Below are 24,770 nucleotides of genomic sequence, written 5' to 3' on the forward strand. Positions count from 1 at the left end.
TTGACAAAGGCAAACGTTTAACAGGATAAAAAACACACACTTCTACAAATATGAAAAAGATGAATAGATGGAATGAATAGATATGATAAGTTATTTTACTCTCTCTAATAACTAATATAAATTCCCTTAGGCCTGTCTTTATATTAGTTATTATTAGGTGAACTTTAAAAATCAAAGGCATTACTACCTATTCAAATATGTGATTAATATATTTAACATATTTTTTCATAGGATGAACTGAAATTATGGTATCACGAGGAAGCTTCGCATTCACTAAAACATTTCAAAAGCAGGTCAATAAAAATACTTTAAAACAAGATCATAAAATTATTTAATCTGACAAAGATAAACTCAAAATATATGTAATATCTAATCAAAAGTAAGGATAACACTATTATTCCATTAAGTTAATATTTATAAGTCACCAGTGGGTTATCTATGTGTCAGTTACAACAGTCTTACATTCATATTGTAGGGACAATGTTACTGGAATCACCTACGGGATAATTACATTGACTTAAATTAATACTTAAATAGCTTCAGGTAATATAATTTCCTTGGAATAAAGTGAAGCACACCATCCTTACCTACACTTTCCAGTGTAGGTAAATATTAGGTATACTGTAATTAGAAGGGAAAAAAGTCGTTCTTGACATACATATACTAACTGATAAAAACCAGGTAAGTTATTTGAATACGTTTCACAGTTTTTGTAAAAAGGATAATTTTTCCCCAAAGCTAAAACACTCAGATAGCATTTCCCTATCCATATAAATATATAAAGAGAGAGAAGTTAGAAAGAAAAAAGTTGTGTTTCAAATGACTTGACTTTAAAACTGTATAGCATTACAATGAAAACTGAAAGCATTTTTCTTAATTTTACACATTTAGATTTTTAACAATTATTGTTAGTCATAGTATTGATTAATATGATTAAGAACTGCACTACCATCACTCACATATATATATGTTTTGTGATAAGTATTGCAGAGTTAAGATTCTTAGAATTCTTGATTTATTTTCCATATACTTCAAAACATATCGAGAAAAAAAGTTTCAATATAAAAAGGCCTTTTTAAATTTAAAGGATTTCCAATGAGTTGACTGGTCTCTGGGGGCATCTACTGGAAATTTAGCAAACTGCAGTTACATCATGTAAATTTGATAACTTTCATTATCCATCTTAATACAGATATTATTTTAATTGATATGCAAATAAGTTGACACTCAAAGAAGATAAATGTAAAGTTATGCACGGTTTTCTATCTCATCCATCTGGTAACAGCAAAACATGTAGCTGTCTATGAGATCAGTTAACAAATATTCAACTGTTAAAAATGTAAATAGGGCAGGTGGCATATCAGAAATTAACATTTTTTAAACCATCATATTTTCATATTTGGGAAAATTAGAAAGATATTTTAGAGGTAAATATACACATATTTAATAAGGAATTTTTATTAATCCAAATAAAATGCATATAAAAAGCACTTTTTTTTTTTTTTTTTGAGACACAGTCTCACTTTGTTGCCCGGGCTAGAGTGAGTGCCGTAGCGTCAGCCTAGCTCACAGCAACCTCAAACTCCTGGGCTTAAGCGATCCTACTGCCTCAGGCTCCCGAGTAGCTGGGACTACAGGCATGCGCCACCATGCCCGGCTAATTTTTTCTATATATATTTTTAGTTGTCCAGATAATTTTTATTTCTATTTTTAGTAGAGACGGGGTCTCGCTCAGGCTGGTCTCCAACTCCTGACCTCGAGCGATCCACCCGCCTCAGCCTCCCAGAGGGCTAGGATTACAGGCGTGAGCCACCACGCCCGGCCTAAAAAGCACTTTTAAATTACGATGTTTTCTCTAAAACAAATTCATTTTACACTGCAGTAATCCACCAATCATAAATAGCCTGACGATTACTGCTTATGTTCTATATGACTTAATTTAACTATTACATGTTAATATCTCAAAAAGTAGAATTTATTATACCTAGATCAAAAGAATCTACCTTTTTATAATTAGTCATTACAATTAGAATTTCTCATTAAAATGAACATTGTTATTAATTTCTTCTAAGCATTTCAGAACCTCCTTAAAGAATAATGAGTATATAACGAACATAATATAATAATTGCAGTGTTTGTATAGTTTAACATATATTTTAATAAAAAATTCTCTTTATAATATGATTGCAGTTATGACTAATCATTTAATAAGAATTTTAATATCACAGCCATTATAACAATCTTGATTTTCTTTGCAAAATGGGTCATATTTGCTTTAAGAGAAAATAAAATAATTTTGAAGGTATAAGTATTGTGCTATACTTATACTGTACCATAATGTGTTTTACATATTACTATAATTTTATATAAAACTCTTCTTACAAAGACTGAAATGTTACATTTTAACTTCATTCCAAAGAAACACACTAATGCATGTATTAATTTATACTTTTTCTGAAAATTTCATTAAAATTACTATTCAAATAAATGTGATATCATCTTTAATTGTATAAACTCAAGAAACTAATCAACATGAAAATGTTGCCAACAAATCAGAATATAAATATTAATATAGTAAGATGTTTTTGTTTCAGTTTAGGTTCAGATTCAGTTTAGATAGTGGGACTAAATTGATAATTTAAAAATAAAATCTGCCCCCCAGGATATTATGGAATAGAATTTTTAAGTGATTATCTAAACAGTTATAAGTTTACTAATTAGAATCTTTAGAGGAAACTGTTACATATGTAAGTTTTGCTTTATATTTTTGGATAATATAAATTTTTATTATCTAATAATAATAAAAGTTAGAAAGCATAGTCAGACTTTTAACATCTTAAAAGCATACATATACCTAAATTGAAAAATACAATTTGGAAAAAAACTATTTAACCCAAGCTCAAACTTTAATTCTTTTTTAAAAAAATCTAATAATAATAAGTAACAAATAAAGTTTACCCCATAGTATTTTATAAATAGGACTATTACTAATATAACTCTTTCAACAAATAATAAAATATTTAAAATTTGATGAGCAAAGAATTCTCTTAACACAGTAAGAATTTGTTTCAGCATGGGTGTTTTTATCTTAGGCTATAGTAAATATTTGTGTAGAATAGCACAAAAATTATTTCACAGATTCAGTTTTGTTAAAACTGAAGTTTAGCATTAAAGGCAGTCACTTTTTGTCAGATCAACAAATGTTCATAAATCAAATAGTATTTTCATTGGTGATTATTACCACATATCACAGTAAAGCATGGTCATTTAGCAGATAGTACAGGCTTGTAACCCTTACAATAACTTTAAATAATTTCCTTAATAATATCAAGGCATTTTTCATGTGCCCACCCTGTTAAAAACAATTTACTCAAGTGATTCCAATTTAATCCAATACATGAAGTACAGGAATTGTCCAAAATATTTACCCACATAGCTGTCACGTATCATTTTAGCATCATTCATTTTCTTTATTGAAAAATCTAAAACTTAAATACATTTTTAAAAGTTTTTCTTTAGAAGTTTGGTGAAAAGGGACTGGAAGAAAAAAGCTCTTCATGTGAAGTTAATTACAAATAAAATTTTTACAAACAGTCTTCTTATTCACAAACTCCTTTGAGATACTCATTTTTACCAAAAAAAAAAAAAAATGTTCTAAGCCAAAGATTAGACATGGAAAGACATACTATGAGAGTCATTGTTAAAGAAGAATTTTTCAGGGAAAGTGTTTTCAAGCCAGAATTTCAACACTGGAGTCCAAACACCTTTGGCTAAATGAGGTAATCATATGGATTCTAGTTCTTTTCTTTCAAATTACACTGTACCTTTCAACTATCAGAAAACTAAACATAAATTGAAAAATCAAGCCTGAAAATAATCTTAGGTTTTTAAAATTGAATTATAATAATAAGAAAGAAATTTGAATAAGTTAATATAATTCTGTTACATTCTGTGTCTTAATATAATGACAACAAACATGACAAAAAGAAGAGGAAAATAAAAAATGAACTTCATATCATGACTACAAATAATGAATTATAAACATGTAAACATGATCACCCTAGCTTATTAACTGAATATTTATGTCTAAATTAGTATTCATAATTTTTATTGACATTAAACTCCATAGGATATGATATTCACTCTGCTTTTTTGAAACATAATTCTGTGATACCTTCCAAATTTTTTTAAATTCTATTATTTAGGAATTTTTTTTCTCAAATAATATCATTTACATTTTTACTTTCAGTTCTCCATAGGTCATCATAAATTAAAAAACTACCAATTTTCATATAAATTGAGTGAAATATCAAACTTTTAATAAAAATGGAAACCTGGAAAATATAAAGACCAGACTTAGTAAAAATAAGTTGTATTATAAAGAAAACTTCAGCTCACTGTGTTTTTTTTTTACTAAAGTATGTCATACATTTTATCTTTGTAAGAGTTTGACGAGTTTTGCAAGTAAAATTCTGTTTCCTCTACACTTGCTAATAGTCATGAGAATCTGTAGTTTGCACCTTCCCATTAAAAATGTATTGTATTTTTTGAAATTATTCACCCCGCCTTTTATCCAGATCATGTCTTTGAAAGGAGGAAGTAGATAATAAATGGAATAATTCATGATTTCCCATTAAATATGAAACTTTCTTTTGCAGAGTTTAGAAAATGAAGTTCTACATAATGTACAAAAGTTGATTAGAACTTTTTTAACCTTTTCAAGAAAAAACCTATCACATTAAACAACTGCATGAGGAGCTTTCTTTGGGAAAAGTAAAACAATCAATTCTTTATACCTATAGCTTTGTCATATATATTCGAATGTTGTTCCCTCCAAACATTATATCCCCTTATAATACCTAAAATGTATTAAAATTATGGCAAGAAAAATAGTATACATTGGGATATGAACATGACGAGTATTTAAGAGAAATGTAACATGTTTAAAATTCAAGGGGAAAAAAATCACATAAATTAAAAATGAAAACAAAACATTACTCATGCTCTTTTCAGCAATGTAATGGAAGAGAGTGTAAAGGTAAATAACAAAAACTGCATGTGTATTTCTCTGATTATGACATTTCTTTAAGCAAGGTAATGATATTTTGTCATGAGAAAAAAAATGCACACTTATAAAGCTTCTCTTTTACAAACCATTTGTTGGTACTCATTTAACCACACTCTTTGCCCTCTCTTTTGATAAAATTAAAAAAATGAAACCAAATGATTCTTAGGCTCATTCCAGCTCTGTATCTATACATAAAAATATTCTATTAATATCTTTCTTGGGTGAGAAATCTGTCATAATTTACCTTAGGAGAAATATCAAGTTCTGACTATTTAAGGGCAGTAGTTGATACCATGTCTTCTTTGGGTTTTTAAGTTTCTGTTATAAAAACAGTTCATCATTTCACTAAACATATTTTAATTTTCCCCATGTCAAAGAAAAACAGAATGTATTTTCCTCTATCAAACTTGATTGCTTAAAGGATAACTACCAAACTGTAAGCAATGTAAGGAAATCTTTCATATTGTATGCTCTTTAATTGCTGTTACAAAGAATGTGTGTACTGCACATATCAACAGTGAAGCCAAGATTTCCCACAGACTATATGTAGACAATGGTCAAACTTCCAGAATGTACAAATTAAATTAACAAAAACAAAAAAAGTAAATTGATCATTTTGATGCTTTGGTCAGACAACATCTGTATATAAATCTGTATATAAATATCTTGTTTTTCTGAATATCATATTAATTTTATTGCAGCTCGCTTAAATATTTGGAAAATTCCTAGTTATAACTAAGAACATAGGGTTAGAAAATCAAATATGTGCATCAAGAAGGACACCATAAGAACAAAAGGAAATATTTGTGAGAAGATGAAGTAAAAGAGCCTTGAATTCAAGCTTTAAAAAAACGTGTAAGTATATAGTAGGCAGAGAACATGTCATTTTTTTGTATTCCCATATGATGGTGCAAATGCCAACAAAAGGAAAGCTTGTGTAACATTATTCATATTAGACATGATAGAATTCAGGCAGATGAAATTAAAGGTGCAAAAAATTTCAGAGATTCATAAATAGGTTTACTTACTGGAAAATATAGCAAATAGGAAAATATGCACCTAACATAGGTTTAAGATATATAAAATTAACAGAACAATAAGGAGAAATTGATTTTAATAATTTTTTTTCAGAATCTTACAGATAAAGTAGAGGGAAAAATATTTGAATAACAATTGCCTAGCTTGATTAAAATAACAGACTCAAGCTAATTATTAGGTTCTGATAGATTTTTCTATACAGAATTGTCTACCAAACAAATAGAAAATATATACTTAATTTTCAAACATATAAGGAATATTTATAAAACTTGACCATGTACTGGCCACACCAGAAATTTCATAAATTGATATCACACATGACACATTCACTAAGTATGAGTAAAGATTCACTCCCCAATCCTGCACCTGCCTATTAACAGTTAAAAAAAAAAAAAAAAAAGCAAACACCAAAAAAATTATTCACCTGGAAATTTACAAATATATTTCTATTTTATTCATTGTCTAAGGGTGAAACCACTATGGAAATTTTTATACATTTAGAATTGAAAGACAAAAAATACCTAGTTATCAAATCCTGGAAGAAGAAGTCATCATGGTATTCAAAAGGAAACATAAATTTAAGTGCATTTGTTGAAAACCAAAAGCAACTGTCAGACGCGAAGAAGCTAGCTTTCAACTCAGGATGTTAGAGAAAAAAATCCTAACAAAATAAACGTAATGAAATAAAACCAAATAAAGAACAGGGAAAAATATTCAGTGTAAATTCATAAAATAATAAGATAAGAGAACAAAAAACATTGAACTGTAAAACAAAAGAACTGGTTATGTGAAAAGACAATTAAAGAACTCTTTGCAAGTATAATCAAGAAAAACAAAAATAGATGTCACCAAAAATGGTACCCCAAATGAAAAATCTTCTCATTATAATTACAGTAACAGCTAACTTTTATTATTATGTGCTTAATGATGTGTCAAGTGCTGCTCTCAATACTTTACATACAATTATCCATTTAAACCTTAGAACATTTTTTATTAGATAGGTACTGTTATTATTATCTTCATTTTACGGAAGAGGAAACTGTTGTTTAAGAATTTAATTAATGAGGTGAAGATCACACACCTGTGAGTGACGGAGCTGCATTATCAATCCAGGCAGTCTAATTCTATAGAGTTATTATCCATCATTATATTTACTCCAAGATTATATAGAAAGAATATTACAATAGATATGGAAGAGATTTAAACCTAATTAGGAAATGTCATGTTAAACTTTATTGCAATAAATATAAAATTCTAAATGACCATTTACTAAAAAAATACCAGTTATCGAAATTGGCTAGAGAAGATTTAGAATACCATAGAAGACCTACTCCCTTTTCCCTCACCCCCACCAAAGGAGAAACATGATTTGGCTTTCTAAGGAGTTCTACCAAACTTTCACTAATATGAAATTTCCATCTCATCCAAAATATTCTAGAACATTGAAAAAGATGAAAAATTCTTTAATTTTATAAAATCACAAAGTGTAGAATAAGAAAACAAAAATTACAGCTGAATAGCACTAGGATTTAGATGCAAAATTCACACACACACACACCAAGAGAAAAAAAGAACTTAATAGCAACTTAAAATCATAATGATTGAGTAGGGTTATCCCAGAATTGCAAGAATAGTTCAAAGTTAGAAAATCTAGTAACATTGTAATAATCCTAGTAGATGCTAGAAAATTATTTAATAAAGTTCATAACTCATTTCTGATTAAGAAAAGTAGAAACTAAAAAAATCCTTTATCTTGGTAATGTGAATATATTAAAAACCTATGGCAAGAAGCTTTCTGATTGGGACACATTAGAATTGTTTCCGCTAGCATCAGGAAAGTGAAGGGATGCTGCTGTCAATGCTATTATTTAACACCATTGAAACTAAAGGTTCTTGTTAATGTGAGACTCAATATTTTAATGATACCACTTCTCCTAAAGTAACATAAATTCAGCATAATTCCAATAAAAACTTAATGATATTTTACCAACTCTTGACAATTCTAAAACTCATATAAAACAGTTAATATACAAGAAAAAGTTGATCTTTTGGAACAAAGAGGGAGACTGTCTGCCAGATATAAAAATGTGTTTTAACTATATTTATAAAAAGAGTTGTGATGTTCATAAAGAAAAGGCAAATAATAGAATAGAATATATATGTGCATGTATGTATGTATGTATATAGACATGGGAATTTGTAATTTAATAAAAATGGTATTTCAATTAAGGGGAAAGTTTTTAGGACAAGTGATTTGCAAATATTGTTGGTTTTATTCTTCACATTAATATTTTCATATAATAGATAACATAAATATGTAGTATATGTTATATTACCTTTCTACATTTAATAGTATACTTAGTACACTTAAATGTCAGTTTCCTGATTATCTCCTTAACCCTAACATATATGATTGGTTTATATGAATATTATGAAGATCTTTCAGGTGCTTAATTGTATTATTTACTACAGCAATTTTGTAGACATTTATTTTTGATTTCTGGGTTTCTTCAATCCCTCAGCCCTCTTTTTCTTGAATTCTGTGTTCCACACACACCCTCTAGAGTAACCATTTTTTTGTTGTTGTTGTTAGGGGAGGGTCTGGACAGACTGCTCTAAGAGAAAGAGATGTTTCTAGGTCCTTGCATTATCTGAAAAGATTTTTATTTGCCCTCACTTTTAATTGATAGTTTTCTAAGTTAAAAACAATCTTTCTGCAGATTTTGAAGACATTCCTCTTTTTTTATTCTAGAACTAAGTGCTATTCTGGAAAACTGTGGTGGTACTCTGATCTTTATTTCTTGTTGACAACTTCCTCCTCCTCCTCCCCTGAAAGCTTCTAGTATCTTCTCTTTATACATAGTGTTCTGAAATTTCATAAGTATGTGTCTAGGTGGGTTTTTTTTTTTTCTGCTTTTCCTTTTTATTTTTTGGTCTTTCTGGTTACTTTGACAGCCCATTTCAGCCGAAATATCTATTTTTTCCAGTCTAAGCTCTATATGTGTATATACATAAATATATGCACATAATATTATCTTTAATTTCCTTCATTTTCTCTTCTTTGTAGGATTTCCCTTATATAAATATTCACACAGCTACACGCCCAGACATTATGCTCTGTATCTCATACCTTTTTCTAATATTGTCTACATCTTTTCTCTTTTTATTCAGTGTATTGAGGGAGATCCTTTTCTTCCTCATCGATCTCTTCTTTTGACTTTTTTTTAATTTCAGCAATCTTTATCTTAATTTTGAAGAATTCTTTTTCCTTAAATGCTTTCATAGCATCAGTTACATCTTTTGGGGATGTAAGGTTTTCTACAATGTCTCTAAGGAAACAAATGAGAAATCTTTTAAAGCTCTCTTTTTCTCTATAGAACCAGCTTTTATGTTCATTGATTTTCTTATTGCTTTGTTTGTTTGTTTTTATTTGCAAACATTTGTTTGTTTTCTGCTCTCATTTTACTTTTGCTTTCTCTCTGCTAACTTTGTGTTTTACTGCTTTCTTTTTCTAGTTTTTGATAATGAAAGCTTAGGGCACTGATATTAGATTTTTCTATTTTTCTAATATAAACATTTTAATGCTATGAATTTCCTTTTAAGCACTACTTTAGCTGCATCCCACAAATTTTGATACTCCATATTTTCTTTTTCTCAGTTCAAATATTTTCTAATTTGCCTTCTGATTTCCTTATTGATCCATGGCTTATTTAGAAATATATTGTCTAGCTTCCCAATTTGGGAGAATTTTCCAGAGATCTTCGTACTATTATTTCTAATTTAATTCCATGGTTGTAAGAGAACATAATTTTGGAGATTTTAATCCTTTGTGTATATTAAAATTTGTTTTATGGCTCAGAATATGATCTACTTTGATAAATACTCCTTGTACCTGTGAAAATAATGTCTTCTGCTGTTGTTTGGTGGAATATTCTGTAAATGTCAATTATTTAAGGTGATTGACAAAGTGTTGTTGAAGTCTTCTATATCATTACTGATTTTTCTCTCAATTATTGGAAGAGTGGTGTTGGGACCTCCAACTATAATTGTGTATTTGTCTGGTTCCCATCTTTCTATCAATTTTGGCTTATGTATTTTGAAGTTCTGTCATTAGAAGCACAAATATTTAGGATTATATCATCTTGATAAGCCAAATTATTTTATCACTATGAAATGTCACTTTTTATCCATGGTAATATTCCAACTGTTTTTTGAAATCATATTTCTGAAAATCTTGAGTTCTCTATTTTTCTCCCCTCCTTTCTCATCACAATAAGATTTATTATCCTTTTTAGTTCTGTATGGTCATTTGAAACATAGAAAGGAAATAGGTGTGGCCATACATCTTTATCTTGACATTGAAGTGGAAAAACCTTAAGCCAAACTAACGTTCAAGACAATAATTCCCTTATTCAACAATATTTCTTTGGTTACTTTAGTTGTAGGATAAGATATTGTTTCACACAAGCTTAAGTAGAAAGATTTCATGGAAATCTGAATCCAGATTTTAGAACAACTGAATCCTTCTGGAGGTAAACTTGAAGGTAGGTTCTGGATCCAGGGTAGTTCTGGCAATTCAGGAGGAGTCTGAAGATTGATCTCTAATGTATGTCATCCATTTTCTTCTAGCTTATTCACTCCAGCCTCTGTATGAGCTATTTTTTCTACCTCATTGTTTCTGCTTCTTTGTAACAAAAGATTGCCATGGTCAAATTACTTAACCTCTTTATGCCTTGGTCTCTGGGAGTAATAATATGGGTTATTGTTCATAGGGTTGTCGTGAGGATCACATAAAACACAGACCAGAACACAGTAATCATTTATTTTACCTGTCACTATCATGCTTGAAACAAAACTTGGCCAAGAGATGTAATATTTGTAACAAGCTGTCCAAATAATTATTTTATTATTCATTAGGTATGTAAAGGCCTATTATATTGCTCCATTTTTCTTGCATAAGATCATGTGATAACTTTCTTTTGAAATTTAGTATCAGGAAAATAGCTGGTCTCTCTTGAAGAACTGATGTATATCTTTTTATTAGATAATGAGAATTCTATAGTTCATCACAATCCCTTTCTGCCCAGCCTGCCCAGAAATTGAAGGTCAAAACGATATTCCCTCATGGAAACTTTCTTTCTAGTAATTCTGGTGGATATTTATATACTTCTCCTTTATTTGCCTTTCATTTTCTATTTATAATCTGACAGCTTTGCAGGACAAAGTATTAACTTTAAGTTTCTTTAATCCATTCTAGAAAGAAAGCAGGAAAAAAAGTGGTATTTTATATAAGGTGAATAAAACACAATCCCTGCTTTCAACGACTTATATAAGGTCATGTATTATATAAGACTTATATAAGGTCTTTGTTTTATGTGAGCCTCATAATAACCCTATGAACATATTATTTATATATATACACACACAACACATATATACACACACACATATATGTAATATATGTAAATATATGACACAAATGTTTAGAGGCACAAATATGCAAAATGTTTCAATCTCTTTATAAATATTAACTCAATTAATTCTCATAACTATTCTAGGAAACTAGCCCTGTTATCATTATTCCTATTTTTTCAGATGAGGAATTTGAGGTACAGGAAGGTTAAGTAACTTACCCAGAGTCAATTGGTTACTTTGTTAGTGTGTGTAAAGCTAGGATTTGAATCCAGGGAGACTGGTTTTAAAAGCCATGCTCTATTCCATTATACGTGGCAGCCTCTCCATTATTCAGGCTTCCTCTATGCAATGCATTCTTTTCTATTCTATTTTACTATACTTGCTTTCCATTTTTAAGTTGCTGGCTATGATCCCCAAACTGATAGGTCACAATCACTACCCACTAATGAGTTACAATCTATATTTTGTTAAACATGAAAAAGAAGGGGAAATAAAACACTCATACATGACTGTCAATGGCTATTAAGAGAGAGTTCAAACAGTAGCTCTGAACTCTACCATGTGGGTAAAGATGGATCAAAGGAGGCCTCATAGAGCAAGAAACAATTAAGCAGAGGCTGGAAGAGAAATAAAATCTTACCAAGTACACAGGCATGAAGCAAAGGGGAGGGCATTCCAGGCAGAGCACATGTACAAGCCTATGGAGGAGTAAAAGATCATGGGTGCTCATTCATTGATCTACCCACACCTGTGAGCTAAGCACTGTATGAGTTTCAAGGATGCACATATGAGCAAAGCATCCATGGCCTGAGCTCTCTTGAAGCTTATAGTCTAGGAGAGCAAACGATTAAGGTAGCAATGACAGTGAAGTGCTGTAAGTGCCATGATGGGAGTAATACTGGATATTACAGGACAGTAGCAAGTTTACTTAATATAGTTGAGCCATTTAAGATTGAGTAAGAATTAGCCATGACATAGTAAAAGGAAAAATCATTCTGGGCTAAGAGAATGGCGATACCCTAAGGATGAGAGATGAGAGAGAACATAGTTTAATGAAGACCTGAGTAATTTCAGGGGCAGAATGTTATAATGGTTCAAGGATGGGTTCTAGAGCCAGGCTGCCTAAAGTCCAATTTAGCTCTTCTACTTATTACCTGTATGACCTTGGGAAAGTTAGTAAATAACTCTGTGCATCAATTCTTAGCTACACAGGGGACTAACAAAGGTTTTTCTAGGATTCAATGAATTAATACATATGAGGCACTGAAACAGTATGTGCTCAACAAATATTAGCCATTATTATTTTCACAAAGAATAAATTTCCAAGTGGGACAGAAAAGAATCAAACTGGAGAAGGTAAGTATAGCCTGGGGTGTGTCTGGCTTTAATTAAAAGTATTTATTGAGTGCATAGTCATGCTGGACACTGTTACAGGTGCTGGATACTAGGCAGTGAACAAGACATCCCCCTAATTGCTCTGGTCATTTCAGAAGACGTCATCTTTGATTTCATCCTTTACTCATGCCTTGCATTCATTCCATTGGTAAGTTCTGATCTCCCAATCACCTAAATATATTCTAAATTAAACCACTTCTCATCATTTCCATTATATCTAGCCTGCTCAAGCCACCACCATCTCTCACTTGGGCTGTTGCCCAGGGAAATATCCATAGAGTAGAGAGTAGCCTTGAGTGATCCTTTTAAAATGAAGTCACATCATGTCATTTCCCTGCTTAAAATGAGACAAAGATTTCCTAATACACTTAGAATAAAATTTAGGCTTCTTAGAAATTATTCTTACCAAATAACTTCTGATCCCTTCAGAACAATGTGAAGAGACGTTTTTAAAAATCAAAAAGCACAAAAGACAATTGGAAAGATTCTTTCTTATTGATCACCTAAGAGTTTTGGAAGATATGATATTAATTAATTTGTTTATTAATAAGTAAATTAATACATAATTAATTTCAATTAATTTAATAATTGAGGCAATCAACCTTGGTGAATTTCCAAACAACTAAAAATCTTTAAATATAAAAACCCAGAATACATAAAATCCAATAAATCAAAACATATGATTAAAACTTTTCTAAAATGTATTACTCATTTCTCTGCCATATGAAGCAGAGCAACCTGAACAAAGCAATACTTTGTTACTAAATCTCAATTATTTAATTCTGATACAATGTAAACATCCTGAAACCCCTGGCTGTAGGACCCAGTCATTACTTGTCCTTCCAAAGTACATCTCCAGACAGTCTGGCCTTTTAGTAGTGGCCAATTCTTTTGTCTTCTCCGTGTCAGCTGGCATTTCAGTATTTTAGCTTCCTCCTCACAAATTTAACCTACCTAAAGTAGGAAAAATGGGAGGTTTCCACAAAAAAAAAAAACCAAACATATAGCCAAGCTAGTTAAATTAGAAAATCTAATATTATAGACATTTTTAAGTCAACAGAGTTGGCCTAAGGGTGGCTCCATACCCTTCCTGACAGTACAATGTGTAGGCTATTTTTCTAGAGCTTTTTCTCATTTGTATCAAGAGTTGCACACATACACTGATGTTGGTTAACCTATATCTGAACTATAACCCTGACATTCTTCTTAGAAAGAGACTGTCAAGTTTTGCCTGGGGTGTGTGGATTGTGGGGAAGAAGAGGGTGTATTCTTCTATATCTGGATTTTCTGGCTATACAGTATCTGTGAGGTGCAATAAAGTGAAACACAATAAAACAAAGTGTGCCTGTATTTAACTTTGCTGAACATGTCTATACTTTAGCTTGAAGAAAAGTGTTTAAGGTATACTGAAAGATTTGTATACAGTGATATATAGAAAATTGAGATTAATAATTGAAGTACACAGTCTGAAGATGTATATGCACACATATATACATACATACAAATGTGCACACATGAAATGTAGGTATGTATAAAGACATTACATATATTTGTATGTGTGTATGTAAATATATCTTGATAAGTTGCCTTGCTAGATCAAAGAAAGTGTGGAATTTTTAAAATGGTCTCAGAGTGTTATCCCAATACAAATATAAAACTTTAAAAGTTTCCAAATAATACAATTAAAACTATCAAGGAAAACTATCTCCTACAAACTTACATTATCTTTTATATTTCTTATAACTAGACATTTAAATGTTTATTTCAAAAGAGAATAACGCTTTACTCTTCTAACCTAGAGGTGGTCACCACCTAACTATGCTTACCAGAAAAGACCCTGATCCATTAATATCTGTAGAAACTCTAGGGAAGCAAAAAAGTTCTTGTGAGCCCATAATTTGGTTTGGCTTTAAGTACTGAGATAATGACACTGGTTATTATAACTTCTCCAGTTTCCAACATAGAAAACAGAACAGGGTATGGGGGATGATTTTTACATGCTTGAAGTAACATCAGTGATTTTAAGGATTACTTTTTTAACCATAATCGAGAATTGAAAAGGATCTTAATAGTTTTGAATCTTCCCTGTTTTCTTAATACAGATAGAACACAATATTAAAGACAAAACTCAACATAATAAAACCATCTTGCCCCACGAATTGAGAGTGACGTGACTGGTTCATTGTTCATCCCACTGACTGATAGTTCTGATTGATTCACTCTCTGTGGTGCCTGGGTGCTTTTCTTCTTCTATAATTTTTTTATCTGTCACTTTGTCCCATGATGTTGAAAGAGGAATTTCCCAAATGGCTTCCAAATAGAGGAGTGTATTGTGTACTTACAAGTTTATAAGCTATTGTAGGAAGAACTACATTTTCTGGCTATATTCTGCATAGATTTAAGGGGCACAAATGGTTTTATGTTACATGGATGAATTGTACGGTTGCAAAGTCAGGGCTTTTAGTGTACCAATCACTCAAATAGTGTACATTGTACCAAACAGGGAGTTTAGATTTTATCATAAGAGGAGTGGGAAGCTCTTGGAGGGTTTTCAGCAGGGGAATAGCATGACCTAATTTTTTCAAAACATCACTCTGGCAGCTGTATTTTGGTGAAGTTATAGTGGATGTAGGAAGAGCAGTTAGGAGACTATTCAAGTAATCTTGGTAAGTCATAGTGGTAGCTATGCAATGAAGAGGAAGTAATGAACACAAGATATATTTTGGAGTTATATCTGATAGGGCATACTGGTGGATTAGATGGGTAGTACTCGTGAGCAAGGTAAGACTGAAGACTGCCTTGGTGCCATTTGCTGAAATAAGGAAAGACTGTGAGAGGAATATTGGATAATATTGGGGATGGGAGAGGAATAGGGGTGAAGCAAAAGTCCAGTTTTGGGTTAAATTAACCTTGGAATGTCTATTATATATCCAAGTATGTATGTCAAGAAAGCAGTTGGATCTAAAAATTTGGAGTTTGATGGAGAGGTCAGTGCTGGATTTATAAATACGGTAGTCATCCAATTATTGCTAAAGTTTAATAAGACTGGATCTAGGTTGAGAGTGTAGCTGTAGTAGAAAGCCTAGGACTCAGCCCCTGGGCTCCTCACCATTGAGAGATTGAAAAGAGAAAGCCAGCCAGCAAAGGACACTGAGGCAGTATGGTTTGCAGGAAAACCATAGAACATGGCATCCTGGAGGCCACAAGTACAGAATATGCAAGATGAGAGTGTTCAACTTCATCAAATGCTGTGAAGACATCAAGCAAGATGAGGACAGAAACATAACCATTAGATGTGATAAAAATGGAGGCCAACTGGTGACCTTAAACAGAGATTTCAGTGAGTACCAGGGCTGGAAACCTATTTAGAGTCAACTGAGGCAAGAATGGGATGTGAAAATACTGAGACAGCGCTTCTGCTTGCTGTGAAGGGTAGAGAAAAAATGGGTAGAACTTGGAGGGAGATAAGAAGTTGAGGGAAATACTTCAGTAGATATGAATACTAGGTGAGATTGATCCAATGGAAAAGGGGAAAGTGATGACATAAGAGGAAAACATGTTTAAGTGCAGGAGAAAGTCTTGGAACAGGTATGGGAGTGAGAGTAAATGTAGAGGCATCATCTTTAGACAAGAGCAGGAACTCTCCACCCATCCCAGAAGGCGGAAAGTCACAGCGTGTGAGTTTACACATAAGTTGGTATACGAGGGCTGTCCAGAAATATCCAGCCATGTAATCGTTCTCATTATATTAACAATGGCTGGATACTTTCCAGACAGCTCTCGTATTTGGGGGTAGATGACAAGGGATTATTTTGGGCCTAGGTAATGAGCATATGCATATTACGGGATGTCAAAGTTAGAATATATTAATTGTATTAAGGAGTATACATAAATATATCTATTGCCATCTTAAAGAAGAATAAGGCAGTAGAGTGAGGGATTTGAAGATATATCTTAGATGTTGCTTTTGCCCAGTTGAAAATTTGATTCTTCAGTTTCTATCTATTACGTCTCTATATACTGAAGATCTATGACTTCTCAGTTATATCATTTTATAATGCTACCAGACAGGGAGCCAAATTCAAAATCTGTCTTCCTGGACAAGTTTTATCCTATCATCTTAGTCTTCTCTGATTTTTTCTCGACCTCGAGGTTGCACCTCACAGTACAATCAGCACTCAATCATTCCATGTTTGTCTCCTGCTTGTTGGTCTTATTGTCTCAAATAGATGTTAAGTTTCCAGGATGGGGCCAAGAATTTTACAATAAAATATCACTGTGTCTCCCACCGTGAAAAACCTAGTATTAGATATAAAATAGTACTTAATAAATGCTTATTGACCAATTTATCTTTTCAGAGTTGAATGGCTAATTAAAAGTTTTATGCAGCAATTCTCTGGCTAAAGGAATATGCATAATTCTTCACGGCACCTGCTGGGCATTGCTGGGAGATGCTGAAATCATTTATCAATTTTCTCCTTTTTATGTTATTCGATTAGCTTGTCTGGGGCAAAGTCTAGAATGTGTATCAATCAAAAGCATAATAAACAGCTGTGCACAAGCTATCTTCATACGAATGATTTGCACCTACTATCTTATAAAAAGGGCAGGAAGCTTTAAGGAGAATCTAATGGTAAGCACTGAGAATTACCCTATGTTACTGTTATTGGTAGCATAATGATGAATTTGAAATCAATTTGGTAATATCCTCAGTGGAAAAATATTAAGTAAACACTCATCACCATAGCCTATTTTGCACTGTCATACATAAAATTTTTCTTTTCAGTCTGCACTGAAAGCTTAAGTCCCAGTAGACTTTTAGAATACAAATTTATAGTTTGTTGAATTAAGTGAAGAATGTTTAGTTTCTAATTTGATTCTTAATTGTTAAGCCAATTAAAGCTATTTGGATAGAATATTTAAATCAGAATACAAATATTGCTCATATATATTTTTCTTTGAAGAAGTAACTGGGCTTATCATATGATATTGACTTTTAATTTTATCCAACAGGTTACCATGGAAAAATAAAGAATTAACAATCAGAATAGCATTTACCTAAAAATACCAGATACTACACATAGCAGTCTACAGAGCTGCAGAAGTAATTACAGTCACTGTAAAATTTTGTCATTATATAAAGTAGCTATTGACTGAATAAACTACTTTGTTTTTCCATGTTATATGAAACTTGACAAAAATAATATCTGATAAAATGAAATATATGAAAAGACTTAGAATTTTAGAATATATAAAACCTATACCAAAATATCATTAGGAACACTCCTTCAGCAGAATCCCATAGTATTAGACAATACTAAAAAGATAAAATCTTTTTTAAACATTTGTTGCATAAAATATTTCAGTTGAAACACTTAACGAATTCTGTAAGATGTATTGCATTTATAAGATTTCTATTTTTTGATACTTACATTTAAAGATCTGATGGTAACAGAGCCACTAAGTCTATAGGTAAGAAATATTAAATCTGTTTAGCATTGTTCTAGGTTTCTATTAATTTCTCACTAACCTACATTGATTTTTATACTGCTTTTATTCATCCCATAAATTAGACTCTAACTTGTGGCAAAATGGCATAGTTTACATTGCTCATTTAAAAAGTAAATCCAGGTAATTTAGAAGTATGTTTAAAGTAATCAATAAACTATGATCCATTGACTCTTTTTGTGAGTGTTTTGGGGGAAAAGAAGATACAATAGTAAGTTTTTTCTTTTTTTAATCACCAGGATAAAAAAAGATATATGAATCTTTTTCTTAAAGCTTTTTTCTTTCCCATGGAGGTAACACACATTAAAATGGAGGTTAATATGCAATTATTGGCACAGACTTAACTAAATATTGGAAATGTGATAGTATAATATCTTGGTAAATATGGGAATTTTGAGAACCATAACATTAGAGACTTTGATATGTTGTAAGATCAATAGACATGACTTATCACTATTTTATATGAACTTTAATTTTTAAATGCCATGTTCCATGAAAAAGTATATTGCACAGGAAAATTGAAATTTCAATAAAGAATCAAGACAAAAGAAACAAACTTTATATTAAAGTATCTTTAAGAGGTTGTACTTACGCAGCAACCTCCTCTTTTGACAATCCTTTGAAATTCACCTCCAGATAATGATCTATGTCATCTTTTTCTTTGATCAACTGAGACCTAAATGGAATGGAAAGAAATAATAAAGCACTGACTTATCAAGTTGAAAAGCTACCGAACATATAAAATGCCACCAGGAGAACAGAAATATTCAGGGTAAAATACCATATATAATACATGTTCTACAATAGCTATACAGTTAGGTTGTTGACTGATAATTTCAAAATTTTAATTTTCCTAAATGGAAAAAGATAGGGAAGAATATTAAACCCAGTGTGTAAACAAATAAAACACCAACACATTGAAACAATTCACATTCTTAAATAAGTAGAGTTTTCTCTTCAAAGCTTATGAAGTCTTCCATTTTGCTCACATTGCTTCACAGTATAAATTTTCAACTGCTGAAGTCATATTTTGTTTGGCACAGAATCTTGAATCAAGAACATGTGTTTGATAAAAATGTGTAATATTTATTTGTCCCAAATATTACTAACTTTTTCCCTGAACTTCTGGTTGAATAGTTTTTTTTTTAATCCCACATAAAATTTGAATCGTTATTAAAGATTCAATGTGCAAAATGATTTTAAAGAAGACTTTATTGAGAAATATATTTGTAGTGTATTCATTCATAACACTCTCTTTTATCTTTAAAAATAAGCATGCTATCAACCTCTCATAACTATGGGGACATGGGACAAAACAAATACCTATGTTTTATTCAGAAGCTATTAAAGAATGTTAATATAAACTTTGCCTTAAAAGGTTACAATAAAAATGTTTTTCTTAAATAAAATGAATATAAGAAAAAGTTTTCTTTAAAACCCATCTTATTTTAGGAGCGGCAGATTAGGCTATGTTTTTGCTCATCTTGAAAACAAAATGTAATCTCCATTAAAAAAGACAGAAAGAACAAGCTTTTTCAGGCTTTGTAAATATTTCACATTTTCAAAAGTAAAACAAAAAATAAGAACATGTGTATGTAGTATGCACATGAATTATGCATCTATTGAAAGATTTCTCAGCTATAGAAAAAGGAAATTTTGATTTGTTATTTTAAAAAATCTTTATGTTACTTTAGCTGAATGTATTTATTTTGGTCCAAGGGCTTTGGTCTTTCCCAGAAATACTAAAAATGAAGTTCAGAACAAAGAAGTCTGGTAACACTTTGATCATTATTCCTTGCAGGAATTGAAAAAAAGCATGCACAGAAAAAATAATCAAACCTACATATGCAAATTGTTTATGTCGATAAATACTATATGTATTACTAAAAGACTAAAAAATCACAAATGGAAATTTCAAAGTTGGACAATCTCAGTTAGTATTCATAATTATGATAAAAAGCATTGAGTTTTCTGTCCTGCATCTCCCCAGCAACAACTCCAGTATCAGCAGCCATTCATGGGCAGCAGTGGTTTGATGATGCATTTTCAGGCCAGCATCATTTCATGAGCTAATTCATGCCTGCCACTCGACCCTAGAAGCAAGGCTGCACCCTCCTTTCTCCAAAACAGAAGTCAGCACTCGGGACCTTGTGGATTGAAAGCAATACACCTTTCATCCCTATAACTTCTTCTTTCTATCCTGCGCGTACATTTTTAACATGAATCTTATCTCCAAAACTCTATAGGTGCCATGATATAATTGCAATAGGAAATAAAACAATCAAAGGAGCACTTGCTTGATAAATAAATATATTTGTAGTATTTGAATGGGGTCATCAATCCTTTGCGACAGAAAATTTGAATATTCTGAATATAACAATGTATTTTTCTCTTATCTTTAAACAATTTTATTTTCTGAGATATGCTATTGACCTTTTGAATATTGTAGGAAATTCATTCTGTAGGGAAAGACGTGAAAACCCGGGCACGTACCTTGGAATTGTTACAGGGGAGCATGGCAGCTTCTGTCTGGCTAAGGCCATAAGCTTTGGGCGTGTCATGGGCAGTGGAGGCAGGGTGGCCATCTTGGACTAGAAAAAAATAAGCAGAAATGATGGTTGAAAGAAGCAATCTTTCAAAGGACCCTTTAAGACATTATTAGAGATCCACAGTCTGTCGTCTTTGCTGAGAATGCCTCTATATGTAGAGCTACGGTTCTCTTATTCAGGAGTGATGTTCAGTGAGGGGAGTCTGCGGGCTGCCTCTCTCATTATTTTCTTTTATTGTCTGCCTTTTGGCTAATTTATTTCTTGCCTGCATCTCCACCACAAAGTGGATAAGAGAAAACCTGATAAATGCATTGATGATTCAGACAATCGTCAGGTTTGGTAAGAGTTTTGTTAAGGGACATGATTGAAATTAAAGAATGAAAGGCCGGGCGCGGTGGCTCACGCCTGTAATCCTAGCTCTGGGAGGCCGAGGCGGGTGGATCGCTCGAGGTCAGGAGTTCGAGACCAGCCTGAGCAAGAGTGAGACCCCGTCTCTACTAAAAATAGAAAGAAATTATCTGGCCAACTAAAAATATATATACAAAAAAATTAGCCGCGCATGGTGGCTCATGCCTGTAGTCCCAGCTACTCGGGAGGCTGAGGCAGTAGGATCGCTTGAGCCCAGGAGTTTGAGGTTGCTGTGAGCTAGGCTGACGCCACGGCACTCACTCTAGCCCGGGCAACAAAGTGAGACTCTGTCTCAAAAAAAAAAAAAAAAAGAAATTAAAGAATGAAGATTTTTAGGATAGTTATGGATTTCAAATGTTTATGCTTTGCTTTCCTGTTACAATCAATGATGGAAAATTGCCCACACTTTGCTGTTTTCTAAAAGCCTTATCACTCACAAATAAAGGCTTTCTTTTAGAAGTGATAGATGCTAAGAATAATTCTCAAAATGGAGACAGCTCTCCTGAGAAAACACATAGCTGTAACAGTATAATGAATCACTTCAAAACGTATTGGTTTAAAAAAGTTATTTTAAACAACTTTATTTTTCATACTTTACATGGGTCAGGAACTAGGAGAAGATATAATAGGATAGCTTTTCTCTGCTCCATGATGACTGGGGCCCATGGTGGGAAGACTCAGAAGCTGGGATAACCCAATGGTGGGGCACAGGAATCTTTTGTAAGTGTTTTCACTCGTATATATGGTGGTTGATGCAAACTATTAGCTGAGACTCAACTGGGGCTGTCTCCCAGAACACATACATGAGGTCTCCTCATGTGGCTTGGGCTTCCTCACAGCATGGCAACCTGAGACTTCTGATGTAGCAGCTCAGGGCTCTAAAGGCAAGTATCCCAAAGAAAAGCCAAGTAGAAGCTGAATCCCCATTTAGGGTCTAGCCTTGGAAGTCCCACAGCATCACTTCTGCTATGATAACAAGCCTGCCCAGTTTCAAGGCAAATGAACATAGAACTACCTATTTAAGGGAGACTATCAAAGTCACATTATAAGAAGAGAATATAGTACAGGAGACACTGTTATAGCCCTTTTTGGAAAATGCAATATGCCAAGTGGTGAGCAATAAGGAAAGCAGGTCTACAAAATCAAGTTATCTAAACCTTACCCCAAAGAGGAAGAAGTGTAGGCATGATACCTATGGACTTAGAATAGAAAAATTGTCACATGTTGCAAGGGCTCACAGATGTAAAAGAACCCATGCTTCTATTAAATAGAGAGGCATCCAAAACGCCAGAGGCTCCTGATCTCACCCCTACTATGTTCACCAGCTTTGACCTCTACCCTTAGCCTCACCAAACAACTGGAAGGCTTATTTTGGGTTTTAAATCACTTATCACCAACATTTATTACCTGTGTGACCTAGAGCAAATCACAATCAATCTGGGCTTTGAATATATTGAACAGAAATTTATTGAGCTACTACTTGGTGCTAGTCACTGTTCTAGGTGCTGAAGATACAATAGTGAACAAAAAAACAAAAATATCTAACTTCATAGACTTTACATTGTAGGCATAAATATGGAGAAATATAATATACAAATAAGCAAAATATATAGACCATCAGATAATGATAAGATTTCACAGTGAGAAATAAAGCAGGGAACTAAAAACTATCCAAATGCCCACCAATAGCAAATGACGAAATAAGAGCAGAAACAGATGAGGTCAGGGAAGTTAAAGAGAATTTTGGTGGTGTCCCAGTGGTGTAGGGTCTTGAAGGTTGCTATAAAAACTGGCCTTTACTGTGATTGAGGTAAGAAGCCACTGGAGGATTTAGAGCATACAGGTGACACAATCTGACTTTCACCCTGAAAGGATCACTCTGACTTCCCTTTTGAGGTTAGACTGTAGGGGGAGGGAGGGCAGACATCAGAGAGGTCAGCTAGGCAGCTCCTGTGAAATCTGAGTGAGAGAGTGTAGTGATTTAGGTAGAAGTGGAGGTGAAAGATGTAGTCAGACCTGAGATAGAGCCACCTGTAGATGGCTGAGACACGATACTCCTCTAGTGCTACAAAGCCATGGTGGGGCTGAAGATGAGAAAGCACTAAGGTGAGGGAAAATCTTTTGAAATTCAGTAAAAATGGGCAGTATTGTGTTTCTAAAAAAAAAATAATTAACCTGGCTTAAGAATAATTTTTTACATAATTAAAGAGAATTCTAATGCAGATCAATGTTTTAAATATAATAAAGTTTAGATATAATAAATCCTAATATTTATTACCTAGTTTATTAAGGTATGATATGATCTATGAAACATAATGCCCACTTATTTTTATACGGTTATAGCTTTAAAGTGCACAGTCTAAACAGGAAATGTTAGTCTTCTCCTATAGAACAAACGTTAGAAACATATTATATTACACTATGTAACTTAATTATGTTTAAATAATTATTGTTATTAATTATTGTTTAATTTTAAAAAATCCATTTTTCTTACTAGCTGTTATATTAATTAGTTGAGTTACTTGGATAACCAGAACTTACAAAATGGCAACATTATGCAGAACATGTGGCAAGAAGTCATGACCAATCCAGAGTTAAACCACATGTACAGTTTTGAAGGGACACATGAGCTTGCTTCAGAGAAGCTATGAAGACTGTGTTCCTGAGTCTTCCGATGTTACAGTCAACATCTGGGCCATCTCAGTTCTTAACCCTGAGCTGTCTAGTTCCAGTGGATTCCAAGAGGGAGAGAAGGAAACAATGATTATGCTTCCCCTTCAGCTGGGGCATTCCATGCTCTATGAGTCAAGACTCTATTCAAAGAGCCCCACTTTGCTTACCAAGGCACTATGCATTGGGCATTGACACCAGGGTGATCTCTGCATTATTTCAGGGTTCTTTGAAGGGTTCACCAAGGAGCTTCAAAATGAGAAATAGTGCTTGCAATTTCCCCAAATACTAGGAAGACCCAGCTACTTACAGACAGACCAGACCTCAGAAGCATTGATCCAGCCAATATATCCCATCAAGGTGCATTTAACCTTCCCCCACAAGTTGGCCTATGAGTATGTTATATAAAATTTATCCCTTTTGATGTTTATTTGAATTAGATGATTTGTGTTAGAAAATATAAGCATCTAATGAAATGCAGTGCAAATGAATGCTATACGTGGAAAGGAATACGTCTTCTTTGTTATACAGATCAACTGCAATCTTTTTTTTTTTTTTTTTCAAATTCTCAGTCAACGTTTCCTACCATTAAAGTTTCAGCCGCCAGTTCCTTCATTTTGCTTTCCTCTGATCTGAGAACATTAGCAGCAGGAACACCTTTACTCTTAAATTTAGTTTAGTGTAAGTATTGCAAGCCCTGCTGGCAAGCCTCAAGGCAT

At 32.5% G+C, this 24,770-nt stretch overlaps 1 protein-coding gene across 4 annotated transcripts in view; it reads right to left on the bottom strand.

Moving 5' to 3' along the window:
- Window positions 1-24,770, bottom strand: part of TTC29 (tetratricopeptide repeat domain 29) — a 250,825-nt gene that overhangs the window by 158,240 nt on the left and 67,815 nt on the right. For all 4 annotated transcript variants that reach the window (XM_045552089.1, XM_045552088.1, XM_045552090.1 and 1 more), the window contains 2 exons: window positions 20,918-21,015; window positions 19,017-19,100 (listed from right to left, as the gene is read on the bottom strand). In XM_045552089.1, coding sequence (XP_045408045.1) covers window positions 19,017-19,100; window positions 20,918-21,009 — 176 coding nt within the window. In that variant the 5' untranslated portion in view covers window positions 21,010-21,015. The remainder of the gene's footprint in view (window positions 1-19,016; window positions 19,101-20,917; window positions 21,016-24,770) is intronic.

Source organism: Lemur catta, chromosome 5 (assembly GCF_020740605.2).
Source record: "Lemur catta isolate mLemCat1 chromosome 5, mLemCat1.pri, whole genome shotgun sequence".
NCBI classification, from domain to species: domain Eukaryota; kingdom Metazoa; phylum Chordata; class Mammalia; order Primates; family Lemuridae; genus Lemur; species Lemur catta.